A 19,890-nucleotide genomic window follows, 5' to 3' on the forward strand; every position below is an offset into this window, starting at 1 on the left:
CAGAAATAGTTTGTCTGTTTTGTTGGGTAGAGAGCGGAGATTTGCGAGATGGATGCTAGGCAACGGCGTTCGAAATCCGCGCTTCCTGAGTCTGACGAGCGCTCCCTCTCGCTTCCCCCGTCTGCGCGTCCTGAAGCGCTTGATCAGCGCCGCCGCTCCTCCGATAACAACGTTCAGTAAAACGTCTGAATAATTTAAATCCGGTAAAAGATCTTGTGGTGTGTTCTGCCGAATGTTCAGCAGTTCATCCCTGGTGAAACTGATCGTGTTTGTTAAACAAAAAACAGGAAAAACGAACAAAAACAGCACAAACACTGGAGAGCCAAGCACTGAAGCAGCCATCTGCGGCGCCATCGAGTTATAATGCCGCTGGTGCTGCAAAAGATCAGTGAGAGATGTGCGTTGATCCTGGTAGCACCCAAATGGCCCAACCAGCCGTGGTTCCCGGAACTGGTGAACTACTATCACCGTTTTTCGTGACTTGCTAGACGGCCATTCAGTGGGGAGGCACCCCTTGATAATGAGCTTTCTTCGGGTAGCTAGGTGGCTTAATCCACCCCGCCTTCGTCAGATGTCGGTCTGGGACCTGTCGTTAGTGCTTAGTGCGCTGTCCGACCCACCTTTTGAACCAGCCAAGTTTAGCGACCTTAAAGTGCTCTCATTTAAGACGGCGCTACTGCTCGCGCTAGCTTGCGGGAAACGAGTGGGAGACTTGCATGCCCTGTCAGTGAACAGCGCGTGTATGCAGTTTGGACCGGACGATTGTATGGTCAGACTTTTACCCAAACGCGGCTATTCGCCTAAAATACTCTCAACGCCGTTCAGAGCTCAGATAGTTACAATTCAAGCATTTTGCCCCAAGGAGGACAGTAATTCAGTGTCTCAGAAGTGCGCTTTGTGCCCCGTGCGTGCCCTGCTTGCATATGTGAACAGAACTAGCCAGTTTCGAACTTCAGAGCAGCTTTTCGTCTGCTACGCGGGTGCCAAGAAGGGCAGCGCGCTGTCGAAGCAGAGGCTATCACACTGGATAGTGGAGGCTGTGCGACTAGCTTATGCTTCCCGGGGAACCGCCTGCCCAATCGGGGTGCACGCCCACTTAAACAAGGAGTTTGGCGTCGTCATGGGGTTGGGCGAAAGGCATGTCTATTCAGGACATTTGTTTCGCAGCGGGCTGGTCGTCTCGCAACACGTTTGAGAGATTTTATAATTTGGACTTTCCCTCGTTCGCATCACATGTGCTGTCAGTGCAGGAGGAGGGAGTTGAGCAGTCATTGGACTAGGCTATGGGCACGCCTTGCCTGGCGCGTGCACTAGTCATGGTTTCGACCAGGTCATATAGACAGCGTCAGTTATTTTAGTAATAGCTGCGGTTGAGGTATTCATTCACTATCTAATGTGGTCCCTTTATTATGCCCGCATTATAAGCCGGCACTGTATTCCCAAGCACCAACATATTGCTGCATTTTCCCCGTATCACACCAGTGTTGCTTATCTGGGTGCACTGGATTTCGATGGTGTAAGAGCTGATTTGGCTCTCTGCCAAGAGGTGTTTCAACCAGGTCCGGTACCCGACCTAGAGCTAATGCGCTGTAAGAACTAGTGCTTATGCTCTTCTGTGGCTCGATGCGAGCTAGGCCAGACAGTATTTCCCACACGGCGGGGGTTTTATTGTTCCCCATACGTAATGTCGAAAGAACGTCTCGATAAGGGAACGTCTACGGTTAACCGACTCGATAAGGGAACGTCTCTGGTTACTCATGTAACCTTAGTTCCCTGAGAGGAGGGAACGAGACATTACGTAACCTGCCGTGTGGAAAACCTTCCAGCCTCATAACTCTCGTTCAGTCGAAGATTCTGAGGTTTTTGGCGCCCACCGTCACCTATATTGATGGCTGTCAGCCAATCAGGTGAGGGCGAGGGCGCCATTGGCTATTTGCAAGCAAAAGAGTTATTCAATCAGACTTCATAATTTAGAGGAAATGGATTTCCCCATACGTAATGTCTCATTCCCTCCTCTCAGGGAACTAAGGTTACGTGAGTAACCGGAGACGTTCTGCTTTCTTCACTGTATCTCCCAGCGCTGTGTATAACGGTGTCATGTGGTCGAGATTAGCTCGAGCAAATAAACGGTCTGCGCAGCTCGAACTTGCATTGATTCGTTCGGCTTTCGGTTTGTTTATCCAGTGTTTTTTTTATTAAATTTTTTTTTTATTATTATTGATAGCATTAGCAGTTACAAACAATACATACAAATTATACATATAAATAAATTATACACAAATAAATAAAGTACATACATGAATTAAACATATCCAATGGGGTCTGCAAAGTCCAGCAAGGCTAATTAACAAGCAGTCCAATTCATAGCATCATTAACAGTTTTGAGTTACAATTTCATTCAGTCATGTGGTGTCACAACTTTTGAGTATATCTGCACAGTCTTCAGAGCTTTACAGTTCTTTGAATATCTTATGGAGTCCAAGTATTCATCGATTTCACTCTCAAACACAAGAAAGAATGGTTTAGAGCCCCTGAACTTACATTTATGGATGTGGTATTTAGCGAGTAGAAATAAAAGATTAATAATGAAATACTTTCCTTCCTTGTCTGTCTCAAGGTCAACCACACCAAAGAAAACATCTTTAAAGCAAAATGAAAAATCCATAATGAAAAAGGTTTGGATAAATTCAAGGACATCTGACCAGAATTTTTCTGTGTATGAACATTTCCAAAATAAATGATAAATATCCTTATCTGACCTTTTACAGAAAGAGCATTTAGATTCAATATCTGGTTTATACTGCTTCAGCACACACTTTGCTGGGTAGAATCTGTGAATTAATTTAAACGTAACTTCTCTCACTTTATTAGTAAGCATATATTTGAATGGTAAAGACCAAACATTTTTCCAAGGGACATTCTCTATTAACCTGTTCCAATATGGGATTATATAAGGTATAGTAACAATTTCTTTTTGGTATAAATTCCTAATAGTTTTATTTTTCATCTGGTGCACCACAGAAAAGCGTAAACTCCCCACAGCAGTATCAGATAAATCAATATTGTGAGTCAGTGGCCATGGGAAATTAATGCCTCCCAGCAGCATTCTGATACCAGAAGGAATTGCATCAAAGACAATTGCATACTCCTTAACCGAAACAGGAATTTAAAATTTCTGCAAAAAATCTGAATAACTGTACAATCTGCCATTTGTGTCATAGAGTTGGTCAACAAGTATAATATTATTCCTGTACCAATTTTCAAAAAATAAAGATTTGTTTTTGTAGAGAATGTCCTTATTGTTCCAAATGTAATATCGATCAGGTGAGAAGTTATGTTTAAATAAGAGAGACCAAGCCAAAAGCATGCGTTTATGAAAACTGGACAGTTTGATTGGGATTTTGCTAATATTATAATTGCATAATAACAGAAATTTTAAGCCACCAATTTTAGAGAAAATATAGTTTGGAATAAAGTTCCACTTCCAAAGTGATGTTGGGTTGTTAATGAATCGTCTGAGCCAGTTGATTTTGAAGGTATTGCTTAAAGTTGTAAAGTCCAAAAAATTTAAGCCCCCACACTGATTTGTGTTCATTATTACAGACTTTTTAACATAATGAGTTTTGTTTTTCCACACGAAATTAAGCAACATATAATCAATTCTTTTCGATACCCCACAATCAACATCCAAAGAGGCCGCCAAATAAGCAAATTCCCTCTGCTTTTGTCAGTAACACTCTTCCTCTCAAGGATAGATCTCTTTATAGCCAAGAGTTTAACTTTTTTTTTTTTTTTTTTTATGATGATGGGGCTAAAATGGACTTCTTATATTTTGGTCTTTAGTAATTATTGTTCCCAAGTATGTTACCTGATCCTTCACAGGAATGTCATATATATTTGAAACATCACAATCTTTAACTGCCAATAGTTCACATTTTTTTAAGTTTAATTTGAGACCTGAAGCTTGTGAAAATCCTCTGATCAATTCTATCGCGAGGGGAATCTGAGAGGCATTTCTCAGGAAGATGGTGGTGTCATCAGCCAGCTGACTAAGGATGATACTTCTTTCAGCCAATGATATCCCTTCCAAGGCACTGTTAGAGACATGTAGAGCTAAGAGTTGAGAGGCAATCAAAAACAGTATGGAGAGATTGGGCACCCTTGTTTTATTCCACCTGACACTTTGAATCTAGGGGAAGTACCAAGTTTCAATTTTATTGCACTACTAACATTTGTATACAGGGTCCTGACAGTTCTGCAAAAGCCTTCTCCAAATCCAATTTTTTTAGTGCTTGCAGGATAAAACCATGTTCAAGCGAGTCAAACGCCTTATAAAAATCAAGGAACAGAATGAAGCTGTTGTCATTGATAAGATAATTATAATCTAATAAATCTAGCACTAATCTAATGTTGTTTGCAATATGTCGTTTCCTCATGAACCCAGATTGTTATTCATCTATAATAGTGTCTAATACTTCTTTAAGAATATTAGCGAAAACTAGTGCACTAATTTTGTAATCGTTATTCAAGAGAGCGATAGGACGCCAATTCTCTAGACAGTTTCTGTCCTTTTCTGGTTTTGCAATCAATGTGATGACACCCTGTGTCATAGTTGTTGGAAGAGCTTCTTTCTCTAAGGTCTTTTTGAAATCTTTTACTAGAAAGGGGGTAAGTAATTTACCAAACATTTTGTATAATTCAGCAGATACCATCACACCCTGGGCTCTTGTTGTTTTTTGATTTTTGATCGCCTTCAACACCTCCTCTTGGGCAATGCTATCCTTGCTGTCTTCTGGGGATATAGTTTTACAATGGCTAATAGAGGTCATAAATGATTTAGTTGTTTCCTCACAGTAATTAGATGTGTATAAATTGTTATAGAAGTAGCAGTGGATGGCTAACTCTTTTGGATCTTCAATAATTTTTCCCTCCACTTTAATTTGATCTACAGTAGCCAGTACATTTTTACTTTTTTCAAGTCTTAAGAAGTAAGCCAAGTTTTGTTCGCCCTCTTCTATCCATTGTTTCCTTGATCTTATATATGCTCCCCTAGCTTTCGATTTATAAATGTCATCTAATTTATTTTTTCATTTCGTATACTCACATCTTTTCTCATTAGATAAAGACTCTTTTTGGGAAAGAAATGCTAGCTTCTCAATAACCTCGTCTTCAACTGCTTGTCTCTTCTTGGCCAAATCCTTCCTGAGAAACTTTCCCAACTCATATTTTAGAAGCTCCCAATTTGTCCCATAATCTTTCTGAGAGTCTGCTTTAATCCAAAAGTTTTCAATCAGTTCTTTAACTCTTTGTTTGTCCTGATAATGTTCTAGGAGGGAACTATTAAGTTTCCAAAATGAGGCTTTTGGGCCAGAGTACTGATTCGAGGACAGAGCTATTGAGAGGTAAATCGCTTTATGATCGGTCAAGGGAGTATTACTAATATTGACTGAAATGCTGTTCCTCGTTAAACATCTGGAAACTAACCAGTAGTCAATTCTGGATTGTCTTGAGCAGTCCTTATTGGACCAGGTATACTGTCTGTCATTTGGGAACTGTTCCCTCCAAACATCAACCGGAGCGGCATTTGATTTTTGGCGGGAGCTCCGGTCAGAGCTGGGTATAAAACAGATCCCGAGCTGGCTTTCTTTTTACTGCAAAGGTAAGACATAGTTACATAGTTAACTTTTCTTACCTCAAACATGCTGATGAATCTTGATGAGCCGTCAGTGGTTGCTGCGGCAACGTACAAGCGTGTGCACTGAGAACGAGCATGAGACTGGATGCAGTTCCTCTAACGGCCACTGGTGTCAGTAACGGTTAGAAATTTCAGAACCTACGCAATGCTCCTTTAAGGTGCGTAACATTTCCGTCACACGCTTGAGGCATTCAGCCAATCACAACACCGGATAGCCTGCCAATCAGAGCACACCTCGCTTTTCAGACTGATGAGCTTTGTAAAAATCAATGCATTTCAGAAAGGTGGGGCATAGAGGAGGAAAAAATATTGTACAGTATGTGGAAGATAATGGTTTTATTTTATTTTTATTTTATTTTTACCTTAAACTGCATAAACACATTTAATTACATCAAATAGACAAAATAATGTTCTTTTTAGCAACATTAAATGACCCCTTTAAAGACAAAATTTTCACAAACTTGCAACCCCCCCCCCATCTTTAACTATATACTTTAACACATTTTGTCCACTAAATATATCATTTTGAGCTAAAAAAAGTTTTCAGTTTGTTATTAAAAGGAATAATTGAGCAGACGATTAGGAAAGGTACAGAATAATCATCATAACAAACTTTATTATCGTACAACAAATACATTTAGGAAAAGTTATTAAACGACACATTTTATGGATTTTCAAGATAAAATAAGAATATTATAAAAATGCTTAGTTGTAGGCTCATTACTTGGAGCATATATCTCAGTTAAAACAATAGGACAAATCGCCAACCATGACACTTAGGCTACCATAAATTGTTTTGCATATTAACAAGTATACTCTAAGCATAGTCAATCTAGCTGAAACACACCTCTTTGAAATTTTTTTGTGATCCAGTGACAATGAACTAATATTTACAGAGTTGCTTTAACGCAAAACAGGAAATACATGAATATTCATGTATGCTCCGCCTAGTGACACCAAATATCTCATTGCTGATTACATTTTCTTTATAAAATAAACACACTTATTTAATACATTCACAAATGAATACACACTCTGTTGCAGTTGTATTTGTATTTATTTACACTCAGCTGTGTCAAGCTAATGGCTAGATGGAATTGACCAATCCTACGATGGCGAAAGATAGTTGTAAATATTGATTAGATTAATAGATTATTTTACGTTGCTTGGTAACCTTCCTGAAGCGTCCCTGCGCGTTATCTTATGAATATTCATTGAGCAACTCTTTCTGTTTTCGTTAACGCCCACTTAACAACGTCTTTCTTTCATCCAATAAGTTAAACGCCTCGATGATGCGTCATTAATAATCATGAGCGCAACTGCCCGTGCGCGGCCACGCAGATGAAGCGCGAGTCGGCACGGCAGCGGTAACGCGCAGGAAGGAAAGAAGAGAGAGATCCGAGGAGAAACATCATGAGTTCTAGAAAGGGTGAGAGACATCAGTCCCTATCTAGTGCACACTACATAGCCATCAGCGCCCATTTCTTTGATATGTAGGCAGAATGAGCTTGTGTTTGTTTGAGCAATGATGATTCTGTCACTGATGCGTGTCTCCCGGTTCTCCGCTCCAGTGCTGGCCATTCAGGCGCGGAAGAGAAGGCCGAAAGGAAAGAAAGATAAGACGGGTCACCATCGCAGGTAAGGAGGGCGGAGTGTGTGTGTGTGTGTGTGTGTGTGTGTGTGCGTGTGTGCGTGCGCGCGCTCAGCTCGTTGAGGTCAGTTACTAATGGCAACGGCTGTGAGGCTCGCGCCGCTTCCTCGTTTTCACGCGTGAGCGCCGTTACGTAACCGTGTTGACAATCTATCAGCCAGAGACACGCGTTAATGAAGCTCTTCAGCATCTGCACAGATACCATCACCAGGTGCTAGCCAATGTGAAGCCCAGTCGAAATCCCTATTGGCGCCCCCACAGATATTGTATGTATTATTTAAAGACACCTGTTTCTTGTGACTTGCAAAATGGTTGTCATAACAACCCTAATTTGTTGAGATTCCATTTGTTGTTCCCATTAAGTGCTGTTAGAAGTGATTTAATTGATTCAGCATTTTGACACCTCTGTAAAAATGCAATAAACTTGACAAAACGGTTAAATAAAGGATGTATTGATCTCGTAAATTAGCAAGTTTTACTATACCAATATTTTTTAATTGGCTGTTTAAGTTTATATGGGAATATTACATTACATACAGATCTTTTAACAATGCATTGGCGCAAAAACGGACACCTTTTGATTTATCAACTGACACAAATACTGCCTAAACAAAATACTGATGTTTGCCCTTTATTTACTGTACCAATATTTTAAATTGGCATTTGAACTTAGCTTTAACCTAGCAAACCTTGTCCTGCCAAAGCACTGACAGAGCCTATTGATCTAATGGCATTGATGATCGCTCCTAAAGCAAACTTTGCATGCAACAATCAGGCAACAATTGACAGCGCATTGATCCAGTGGCGTACAGGCATCTTCAGTTTGACAGTACTCTAGACCAGTTATGTTGAGGGATCCAGTGGGGACGGCAGTCATATTTCAGGGTGACCATGTCACTCTTTATCATAACCCAGTTAAAATGTAGCAATGTAGTGCCAGTATGAGCACTTATTGGCACCCCTTTAGCTAGCTCACCTATGCCTAGAAGCGGCACTGGCTGTGTGTGTGTGTGTGTGTGAGAGAGAGAGAGAGAGAGAGAGAGCGAGTGTGAGTGTGTATATGTGTGTGTGTGAGTAGAGTGAGTACTGTCACTGTGTGAGCAGTATCAGTGTGATTAGTGTCAGTGTGTGAGCAGTGGCAGTGGCAGTGTGAGAGTGTTTGAGTGTGAGTGTGTGAGTAGTGTCAATGTGAGTGGTGTCAGTGTGTGTGAGAGTGTTTGAGTGTGAGAGTGTCAGTGTGTGTGAGAGTAGTGTCAGTGTGAGTAGTGTCAGTGTGTGAGCAGCGTCAGTGTGAGTAGTGTCAGTGTGTTTGAGAGTGAGTAGTGTCAGTGTGTGAGCAGTGTCAGTGTGAGTAGTGTCAGTGTGTGAGCAGTGTCAGTGTGAGTAGTGTCAGTGTGTGTGAGAGTGAGTAGTGTCAGTGTGTGAGCAGTGTCAGTGTGAGTAGTGTCAGTGTGTGAGCAGTGTCAGTGTGAGTAGTGTCAGTGTGTGTGAGAGTGAGTAGTGTCAGTGTGTGAGCAGTGTCAGTGTGAGTAGTGTCAGTGTGTGAGCAGTGTCAGTGTGAGTAGTGTCAGTGTGTGTGAGAGTGAGTAGTGTCAGTGTGTGAGCAGTGTCAGTGTGATTAGTGTCAGTGTGTGAGCAGTGTCAGTGTGAGTAGTGTCAGTGTGTGTGAGAGTGAGTAGTGTCAGTGTGTGAGCAGTGTCAGTGTGAGTAGTGTCAGTGTGTGTGAGAGTGAGTAGTGTCAGTGTGTGAGCAGTGTCAGTGTGATTAGTGTCAGTGTGTGAGCAGTGGCAGTGGCAGTGTGAGAGTGTTTGAGTGTGAGTGTGTGAGTAGTGTCAATGTGAGTGGTGTCAGTGTGTGTGAGAGTGTTTGAGTGTGAGAGTGTCAGTGTGTGTGAGAGTAGTGTCAGTGTGAGTAGTGTCAGTGTGTGAGCAGCGTCAGTGTGAGTAGTGTGAGTGTGTTTGAGAGTGAGTAGTGTCAGTGTGTGAGCAGTGTCAGTGTGAGTAGTGTCAGTGTGTGAGCAGTGTCAGTGTGAGTAGTGTCAGTGTGTGTGAGAGTGAGTAGTGTCAGTGTGTGAGCAGTGTCAGTGTGAGTAGTGTCAGTGTGTGAGCAGTGTCAGTGTGAGTAGTGTCAGTGTGTGTGAGAGTGAGTAGTGTCAGTGTGTGAGCAGTGTCAGTGTGAGTAGTGTCAGTGTGTGAGCAGTGTCAGTGTGAGTAGTGTCAGTGTGTGTGAGAGTGAGTAGTGTCAGTGTGTGAGCAGTGTCAGTGTGAGTAGTGTCAGTGTGTGAGCAGTGTCAGTGTGAGTAGTGTCAGTGTGTGTGAGAGTGAGTAGTGTCAGTGTGTGAGCAGTGTCAGTGTGAGTAGTGTCAGTGTGTGAGCAGTGTCAGTGTGAGTAGTGTCAGTGTGTGTGAGAGTGAGTAGTGATAGTGTGTGAGCAGTGTCAGTGTGAGTAGTGTCAGTGTGTGAGCAGTGTCAGTGTGAGTAGTGTCAGTGTGTGTGAGAGTGAGTAGTGTCAGTGTGTGAATAGTGTCAGTGTGAGTAGTGTCGGTGTGTGTGAGATTGAGTAGTGTCAGTGTGTGAGCAGTGTCAGTGTGTGAGCAGTGTCAGTGTGAGTAGTGTCAGTGTGTTTGAGAGTGAGTAGTGTCAGTGTGTGAGCAGTGTCAGTGTGAGTAGTGTCAGTGTGTGAGTAGTGTCAGTGTGAGTAGTGTCAGTGTGTGTGAGAGTGAGTAGTGTCAGTGTGTGAGCAGTGTCAGTGTGAGTAGTGTCAGTGTGAGTAGTGTCAGTGTGTGTGAGAGTGAGTAGTGTCAGTGTGAGTAGTGTCGGTGTGTGTGAGAGTGAGTAGTGTCAGTGTGTGAGCAGTGTCAGTGTGAGTAGTGTCAGTGTGTTTGAGAGTGAGTAGTGTCAGTGTGTGAGCAGTGTCAGTGTGAGTAGTGTCAGTGTGTGAGCAGTGTCAGTGTGAGTAGTGTCAGTGTGTGTGAGAGTGAGTAGTGTCAGTGTGTGAGCAGTGTCAGTGTGAGTAGTGTTAGTGTGAGAGCAGTGTCAGTGTAAATAGTGCCAGTGTGTGTGAGAGTGAGTAGTGTCAGTGTGTGAGTAGTGTCAGTGTGAGTAGTGTCAGTGTGTGTGAGAGTGAGTAGTGTCAGTGTGTGAGCAGTGTCAGTGTGAGTAGTGTCAGTGTGTGTGAGAGTGAGTAGTGTCAGTGTGTGAGCAGTGTCAGTGTGATTAGTGTCAGTGTGTGAGTAGTGTCAGTGTGTTTGAGAGTGTTTGAGTGTGAGTGTGTGAGTAGTGTCAGTGTGAGTGGTGTCAGTGTGTGTGAGAGTGTTTGAGTGTGAGTAGTGTCAGTGTGTGTGAGAGTGAGTAGTGTCAGTGTGTGAGAGTGTCAGTGTGACTAGTGTCAGTGTGTGTGAGAGTGAGTAGTGTCAGTGTGTGAGCAGTGTCAGTGTGAGTAGTGTCAGTGTGTGAGCAGTGTCAGTGTGAGTAGTGTCAGTGTGTGTGAGAGTGAGTAGTGTCAGTGTGTGAGAGTGTCAGTGTGAGTAGTGTCAGTGTGTGAGCAGTGTCAGTGTGAGTAGTGTCAGTGTGTGTGAGAGTGAGTAGTGTCAGTGTGTGAATAGTGTCAGTGTGAGTAGTGTCGGTGTGTGTGAGATTGAGTAGTGTCAGTGTGTGAGCAGTGTCAGTGTGTGAGCAGTGTCAGTGTGAGTAGTGTCAGTGTGTTTGAGAGTGAGTAGTGTCAGTGTGTGAGCAGTGTCAGTGTGAGTAGTGTCAGTGTGTGAGTAGTGTCAGTGTGAGTAGTGTCAGTGTGTGTGAGAGTGAGTAGTGTCAGTGTGTGAGCAGTGTCAGTGTGAGTAGTGTCAGTGTGAGTAGTGTCAGTGTGTGTGAGAGTGAGTAGTGTCAGTGTGAGTAGTGTCGGTGTGTGTGAGAGTGAGTAGTGTCAGTGTGTGAGCAGTGTCAGTGTGAGTAGTGTCAGTGTGTTTGAGAGTGAGTAGTGTCAGTGTGTGAGCAGTGTCAGTGTGAGTAGTGTCAGTGTGTGAGCAGTGTCAGTGTGAGTAGTGTCAGTGTGTGTGAGAGTGAGTAGTGTCAGTGTGTGAGCAGTGTCAGTGTGAGTAGTGTTAGTGTGAGAGCAGTGTCAGTGTAAATAGTGCCAGTGTGTGTGAGAGTGAGTAGTGTCAGTGTGTGAGTAGTGTCAGTGTGAGTAGTGTCAGTGTGTGTGAGAGTGAGTAGTGTCAGTGTGTGAGCAGTGTCAGTGTGAGTAGTGTCAGTGTGTGTGAGAGTGAGTAGTGTCAGTGTGTGAGCAGTGTCAGTGTGATTAGTGTCAGTGTGTGAGTAGTGTCAGTGTGTTTGAGAGTGTTTGAGTGTGAGTGTGTGAGTAGTGTCAGTGTGAGTGGTGTCAGTGTGTGTGAGAGTGTTTGAGTGTGAGTAGTGTCAGTGTGTGTGAGAGTGAGTAGTGTCAGTGTGTGAGAGTGTCAGTGTGACTAGTGTCAGTGTGTGTGAGAGTGAGTAGTGTCAGTGTGAGTAGTGTCATTGTGTGTGAGAGTGAGTAGTGTCAGTGTGTGAGGAGTGTCAATGTGAGTAGTGTCGGTGTGTGTGAGAGTGTTTGAGTGTCAGTGTGTATGAGAGTGAGTAGTGTCAGTGTGTGTGAGAGTAGTGTCAGTGTGAGTAGTATCAGTGTGTGAGCAGTGTCAGTGTGAGTAGTGTCAGTGTGTGAGCAGTGTCAGTGTGAGTAGTGTCAGTGTGTGTGAGAGTGAGTAGTGTCAGTGTGTGAGCAGTGTCAGTGTGAGTAGTGTCAGTGTGTGAGCAGTGTCAGTGTAAATAGTGTCAGTGTGAGTGGTGTCAGTGTGTGTGAGATTGTTTGAGTTGAGTAGTGTCAGTGTGTGTGAGAGTGAGTAGTGTCAGTGTGTGAGCAGTGTCAGTGTGAGTAGTGTCAGTGTGTGTGAGAGTGAGTAGTGTCAGTGTATGAGTAGTGTCAGTGTGAGTAGTGTCAGTGTGTGTGAGAGTGAGTAGTGTCAGTGTGTGAGCAGTGTCAGTGTGAGTAGTGTCAGTGTGTGTGAGAGTGTTTGAGTGTGATTGTGTGAGTAGTGTCAGTGTGTTTGAGAGTGTTTGAGTGTGAGTGTGTGAGTAGTGTCAGTGTGAGTGGTGTCAGTGTGTGAGTGTTTGAGTGTGAGAGTGAGTAGTGTCAGTGTGTGTGAGAGTGTTTGAGTGTGAGAGTGTCAGTGTGTGAGAGTGAGTAGTGTCAGTGTGAGTAGTGTCAGTGTGTGAGTAGTGTCAGTGTGTGTGAGAGTGAGTAGTGTCAGTGTGAATAGTGGCAGTGTGTGAGAGAGTGAGTAGTGTCACTGTGTGAGCAGTGTTAGTGTGAGTAGTGTCAGTGTGTGTGAGAGTGAGTAGTGTCAGTGTGTGAGAGTGTGAGTTGTGTCAGTGTGTGTGAGTGTGTGAGTGTCAGTGTGTGAATAGTGTCCGTGTGTGAGAGAGTGAGTAGTGTAGCGGGCTGAAGGATCACACGACAGGTTGCAGTGAAAATGGCGGGTAGGTTGGTCATCCGCTTTCTGGAAGGATAAGAGACACAACATTAGTTGGCTTGTTGTCTGGAGATCCTCTCTCGCTGTGTCATCTTCGGGCCCAGCTTTTATAGTCCTCTTCTCATCCGCTTCAGCTGGGACTGATCAGCCCGCGATGATTGCGTGCAGGTGAATCTCCTTTGTTGCCAGGGCGACGCTGATAGGTGCCCGGACACGGCTCCTCCTCACTGTCTTGTACTTGGGATAGTACAGCTCCCAACCCGGTGTCGGATGCGTCCGTCTGCAATAAGAAGGGACAGTTAAAGTTGGGAGCGCGCAACACTGGCTCAGATGTGAGCGCCACTTTTATCCTTCTGAACGCTTCTTCCTGGGTTCCCCACCTCACCTTCTCCAGCTGTCCCTTCTTAGTGAAGTCTGTCAGGGCTGTCGCTAGGGAGGAGAAGTTAGGTATAAAACATCTGTTGTAACCAGCCAACCCCAAAAAGGCCCGTAGCTGTTTCTTGGAGGAGGGCCTCGGGGCCGAAGGAATGGCGGCCACTTTTCCCTTTTGCGAACTGATCAGGCCCTGGCCCAACTGGAAACTGAGGTATTTTGCTTCAGGTAGGGCGAGGTGGCATTTCTTGGGGTTGAGCCCCGCCCCCCGCAGTTCGAGAAGCACCCTCCTGAGCCGCTCCAGATGGTCCTCCCAGGTCTCAGAGTGGATGACGACATCATCGATGTAGGTTGCTGCATAAGCTTGATGGGGTCTCAGCACGATGTCCATCATCTGTTGGAAGGTAGCCGGAGCTCCGTGCAGCCCGAAGGGGAGAACCCGGTACTGCCAGTGGCCACTGGGGGTGGAGAAGGCGGTCTTCGGTTTGGCGGCTGACGTCAACAAACACGGGGTGAGGAGGCGGCTATGGCTGCAACCTGAGTCCTCGTCCCCTCCCAGCACTTCAGGAGATTGATGCGTACCGGCTGGCGTACCTTTTAAGTCACGGGCCCCACTTTCTCCATGATGATGTACGGGCCTTGCCATTTGGCAAGAAATTTACATGCTGCTGTTGGGACGAGGACTAGGACATAATCACCTGGCTGGAATTCCCGTGGTTGGGGAGTAGGCCTGCTGGGGTTCCCCGGATAGCAACAGTGCCAGTATCCGCACCCACTCTTCGCAGGGCCAATCCTCTCGAGTGGCGATGGACTCGAACATGCCCAAATAATGTTCCACGTCGACGTGGACAGTCATTTTTGGCAAGAGCTGGGTGGCTTGAGTGTGGGGGTCCGGCAGTGGAGAGAGGCAACTTCACGCTCCGTTTTTCCTTGCCGAGAGGCCATATGCTTGACAATCTGCTGCTGTCGAATGCTTATTTCCGTCAAGTGTTTTAGAAGCTCTTCCATAGCTGGGGAGGGAGTCACCGCCTGACGAAAAACCAGAGGGGGAGAGAGAGAAAAAAAAAAATTGGTGAGTCAGTAGAGTCGTGTGTGTCGGTGATTCTTCAGCAAACTGTCCGCATTCTCCACCAGTGTAGTGGGCTGAAGGATCACACGACAGGTTGCCGCGAAAATTGAAGCCCCGGAGGGTGTATTTATTGACAAATAGAGATAACCGTGAAGGTGTCAGAGGTGTCAGGTGCTCGTCCTCGGTGCTGCGTGATCCTGTTCGCCGGCCGGCTGAGTGCAAGGGGATTCGGTGTCCAGTGCTCCGGTGGCGGGGTGGTTGGTCATCAGCTTTCTGGAAGGATAAGAGACACAACATTAGTTGGCTTGTCATCTGGAGATCCTCTCTCCGTGTCATTTTCGGGCGCAGCTTTTATAGTCCTCTCTTGTGTCAGTGTGTGAGTAGTGTCAGTGTGTGTGAGAGCATTTGAGTGTGAGTTTGTAAGAAGTGTCAGTGTGGGAGTGTGTGAGTAGTGTCAGTGTGTGTGAGATTGAGTAGTGTCAGTGTGTGTGAGATGGAGTAGTGTCAGCGTGTGAGAGTGAGTAGTGTCAGTGTGTGTGAGAGTTAGTAGTGTCAGTGTGAGTAGTGTCAGTGTGTGAAAGTGAATAGTGTCAGTGTGTGAGAGAGTGAGTGTGTGAGTAGTGTCAGTGTGAGTAGTGTCAGTGTGTGAGTGTGAATAGTATCAGTGTGTGAGAGTGTGAATAGTTTCAGTGTGTGAGAGAGTGAGTAGTGTCACTGTATGTGGTTTTATTAACAAAGTTCGGGAGGATCTTTAACGATCAGATAATCATCCAATTTGGCACAGGTGCATCTTGTTTAGCTAATCATCTTAACTAGCACACAAGCGTGTATATATATATATATATATATATATATGTGTGTATATAGCCTTCCTACCTCCTGTCCCAATATAATAAACAATAATTTTGGTATCGTGACAACACTACACAGGAGTGCAGTTCCAGAGATGCCCCTCTTTCTGAGGGTGGGCAGGAGAATCTGGTGATTAACAGTGTCAAAAGCAGCAGACAGGTCCAGTAAGATGAGTACCGAGGATTTTGAAGCTGCTCTTGCTAGTCGCAGGGCTTCAGTAACCGAGAGCAGAGCAGTCTCAGTTGAGTGGCTGCTTTTGAAGCCAGATTGGTTGCTGTCCAGGAGGTTGTTCTGTACAAGGAACATAGAAAGCTGGTTGAACACAGCTCGCTCAAGTGTCTTTGCAATGAATAGAAGAAGGGATACCGGTCTGTAGTTTTCAAGAAGCACTGGATTTAGAGATGGTTTCTTGAGCAGTGGGCTTACCCGAGCCTGCTTGAATGCTGAGGGAAATGTTCCAGAGTGAAGAGAGGAGTTGATAATCTGAGTAAGCGAAGGTATAACTGAGATGAAGAGATCGCTTGAAGGAGGTGAGTGGGGATCGGATCAAGTGGACAAGTAGTAGGATGGCTGGACAGGAGAAGTTTGGAGACGTCCATCTCTGAGAGTGGGGAGAAGGAGGATAAAGAGTGTGCATCGGTCATTGTGAAGTTGTCCTCAGTCTGCGGTGTGGAGAATTGGTCACTGATGGATCTTGTCTTATTTGTGAAGAAAACTGCAAAGTCGTCCGCTGTAAGAGTCGATGGAGGAGGTGGAGGCGGCGGATTAAGAAGAGAAGAGAAAGTCTTGAAGAGTGTCCGAGCGTCACAGCAGCTGTTAATTTTGTTGTGGTAGTAGGATGTTTTAGCTGTGAAGACATTTGCAGAGAAGGAAGAGAGGAGAGACTGATACACACTGAGGTCAGTAGAGTTTTTTGATTTCTGCCATTTCCTCTCTGCAGCCCTGAGTTTAGAGCGATGTTCACGGAGAACCTCGGACAGCCAGGGGGCAGATGGGGCGGTGCGTGCTGGTCTAGACAACAGTGGGCAAAAGTTATACAAGCAAGATGTTAAAGTGGAGCAAATAGTGTCCGTAGCACTGTTCGTGTCCAGAGCAGAAAACTGAGAGAATGGTGGAAGAGAGGATGAAACCACAGCAGATAGGAGAGATGGAGAGAGTGAGCATAAGTTCCGACGAAAGGTGACCTGCGTTGGTGACTTCAGGAGTAAGTGTTAGGTTAGCAGTAATGAGGAAGTGATCAGAGGTGTGTAGTGCAGCAACTGAAGAGGTGTCCACAGAGCAACAGCGCGTGTAGATGATGTCCAGTTGGTTGCTTGATTTGTGAGTTGCTGTAGTAGACAATAGCTTGAGATCAAATGAGGTGAGCAGAGTTTTGAAGTCAGCAGCCTGGGGTGTATCTAGGTGGATGTTGAAGTCACCACGCAGTACCAGAGGAGTACCATCTTCAGGGAAGTTTGATAGCAGCACATCCAGGGTTTCCGCGGGGTTGTAAAAGGTAGTAAAAGGTAGTAAATTAAATTATGCCAAATTAAGGCCAGTAAAAAGTAGTAAAAAGTAGTAAACGTCATCTGATGAGGTAGTAAATTTTCGAAGCCCCATCTAACTGGGTCTATATCCAGGGTCCGAAATTAAGTTGAGTGCGGTTAGATTTTCCGTTTGGCGACAGTGAAGCACCAGTTTCGGCGTCTGTTCAAATCTCCTGCGAATCTAGAGCGAGTGAGCAAAAGCGTGAACGCAAACCGTGTAGCGAGCGCACAGCAGAGCGGGAGAGACCTTGCATGTGTGTGTCTCTCTCTCTCTCATGCAGTGGTGGTGCGTTTATATAAATGGCACCTAAACACTGTAAAAAAAATAGTATGACATTTTAATTGTTTATTAATAAACAAGTGTTTCTGTGTCAGCTGCAAAGATGAGGCTGACACTGACTCGCGATCTTCGCAGTAGTGAACTCGCCGGAGAAAAATGCATTTCTTACGGACTGGCCATAGGGAGCACCGAGACATTTCCCGGCGGCCTGACGGTCATTCTGGTCTGCTGGCTGCCGCTGTGCAGTCGATCAGGCTGACGTGCAATAGGCTGTTATGCAACTGCGAATTAATTGACCGTCTTATGAATCTACGAATCCGGCGATCGCGGAGTGATATGAACCCACCACATGACCAAACATCAGCGAAGCACTGCCTAATTGGCTATATCCAGAGGCAGGCTTTATCTTAGAAAATCGCGCAAAAAATGGAGCGCAAAGGAGAAGCAGAGAGGGAAAGGAGAAAAGCCCTGGCCACAGACGCAGCAAGTTGCTGCAAAATCCCAGCCATGTTCGCCAGTAAGGGAGCAGGTCAGTCAGAATTAGATTTATATTTACTATGGTTCACTGAAAAAACCGAACTGTTCAGTTTAGAACACACAGTTCGACACGCGCTGGGATCGCTGTTCAACTTAAATCTGACAAAGCATCTGTAATATGGTTTAAATAAATGACACGTAAAACAAACAGGGTTCAGATAATAAATGTTTCTGTTGATGCATGCGCATTCTGGATTCCCAGACATTACAACAACAGCGATGAAAAAAACCTCGACAAATCATTCACTCTTGTTCAATACTAATACTAACACTGGATCAGTTCATTCTCTTAAAGTGACAGTCTTTATATTAATCGAACAGCAACAACCGAGAAATCACTCACTGCTCTTGATTAAAAAGCTTTTTTACTTAAATAAAGAATAATCTTTAATTTATAGTCCAAAATGCAATGCTGTTTTACATTTGATTACTTTAATTTCTGTACCTAAAAACTAATGCAAGATCTACCTAAAAAAACCTGAAAGTCAGTTTATTTTATTTGTATCTTTACTCTATTGTATTTATTTGTGCTGTTGCTTGTATTTAGATTATTCTTAATAATATGATAATATATATTTTTTGAAAGTATAGTTTTTCAATAAACATAGCATATACAACTATACCGAAACCGTGACTCTTAAACGTGAAACAATAATAAATATATATTACAAATGTTTATAATGATAGATGTTTTAAATGAGCATCTTAATGACAAACTAGCACACTGTTTTACATATGAAGATTTTTTTTAGTGCCAAAATTGACCAGAAACTGATTTTCTATTTCTAGCCTAGTGTACAATGCTTATTTATGTTGAAGGTGATGAAGTAAGCAACAGTAGCACTAGTGCTGTTAGTGCTCCTGCTGTTTTAAGAGAGGGAGGACAGTTCAGCTTTTGATCCAGAGCAGGAACCTTCAGCTAAAGTTTAAGCTATCAGCAAAACTAAACATCCTGGCTATACTCTTAGAAAAATGCCTAGCTTACTTTTATTTAGTTTTGAATGGTTCTGTTTAAAAGTAGAAATTTCAAGCTTTCTGTAGATAATAGATATAGGATATTTCTAATTTGTTTAGGTCTGTGATGCGAGTAGCCTAGGCTACCTATACGCTGAGTTTCGGTTCATGTCTGAACGTGTTGTGATTATACAAAATAATGAAACATGGATTAAAATTAAGATAAAATTAATACAAAACAAAATTCATTTCAAAGAGAGGCTTTATGTTTTCTGTTTGATGTTTTCTCTCTTCTCTCTCTTCTCTCTCTCTCTCTCTCTCTCTCTCTCTCTCTCTGTGTGTTGGGCAGTGCTTGGCTTGTGTCCAGTGTTGAAGTTATTTGTTTATTAATGAAATACTTTTATTATAGTGTACAATTGCACTTTATTATTACACATTGTGTAGCTGTTCATTCTAAAGGTCCAGTCTGGCTTCTAATTTTTATGTAATTGTTACTCTTTGACATATTGAGTAAATCCTATGGAGCAAGGCCTGTTGTGATCTTGATTAATCACAGTCCTATGGTAGAGTTCCCTCTTACTTGACTGTAGCTCACTCACTCGCCCTAACACACATGCACACTCACATACACCTACAGAACCGCTCCTGACTTTCTCTTTCTCGCTCTCTCTGTTCTCTATCTCTCCCTCCCAGTGTTCAAATTAAGTTATTATTTCCACATTAAATTGTGATTAAATATGTTATTAATTCATTTTGGAAAGATATTTCATGTCTTCACTTGTCACTTTAATTAACACTTAACACTGCTACAGTTGAAGTTTGAAGCCGTGTTGGTAGTAAAAATATTGTGATGGTAGTAAAATAGGTGGTAAAAAGGTAGTAAATTCAATTTAAGAATCTCTGTATAAACCCTGACATCCAACTCCTCCAAGAAGTTCCCAATTGAGCTGGGGGACGATAAATGACCACAAAGTGGATTTTAAAAGGGTGGGTTACTATAAAGTAATTTTTGATTCAAAACAACTGAACACCTGTGGCAGTGCGATTTGTAGTTGTAGAGAAAAGCCACACATGTGTATCTGTAAATTTGAAGTCACAGAGAGAAATGTTTTAAGAGTTGCAAACCTGTAGACTTTTTTTCTCTCCCACAAACACAACACAACAGTTACACCTTCTCAAATTCTCCATTGCAGGTGCACAAATCCTATTCTACAAATCACACATTTAGAAACTCGTACGCTCACATTTTTGAAACAATTGCTGCAGTGAATGTGGTGCAAAACGCATTTACACACCCGCATCAAGAAATGTGAAGTCATGGAGAAATGTTGAACATCTGCAAACCAATACGTGAATTCATCAAATGAGAGTTGCACACTTGTAGAATATTTTCTCAGAAATGTCTAGTATATTTTTCTAACACAAACACAAAGTACATAACTACAGCTGCT

The 19,890-nt window shown here is 43.6% G+C and overlaps 1 protein-coding gene across 2 annotated transcripts in view; it reads left to right on the forward strand.

Moving 5' to 3' along the window:
- The first annotated feature begins 7,036 nt into the window (after positions 1-7,036).
- Positions 7,037-19,890, forward strand: part of srpk2 (SRSF protein kinase 2) — a 126,935-nt gene continuing 114,081 nt past the window's right edge. The window contains exons 1-2 of one of the 2 annotated variants that reach the window (XM_052544482.1): positions 7,037-7,124; positions 7,267-7,333. In XM_052544482.1, coding sequence (XP_052400442.1) covers positions 7,109-7,124; positions 7,267-7,333 — 83 coding nt within the window. In that variant the 5' untranslated portion in view covers positions 7,037-7,108. The remainder of the gene's footprint in view (positions 7,125-7,266; positions 7,334-19,890) is intronic. The other variant, XM_052544481.1, reaches the window with a different exon arrangement.

Source organism: Carassius gibelio, chromosome A25 (genome assembly GCF_023724105.1).
Source record: "Carassius gibelio isolate Cgi1373 ecotype wild population from Czech Republic chromosome A25, carGib1.2-hapl.c, whole genome shotgun sequence".
Taxonomy (NCBI): Eukaryota; Metazoa; Chordata; class Actinopteri; order Cypriniformes; family Cyprinidae; genus Carassius; species Carassius gibelio.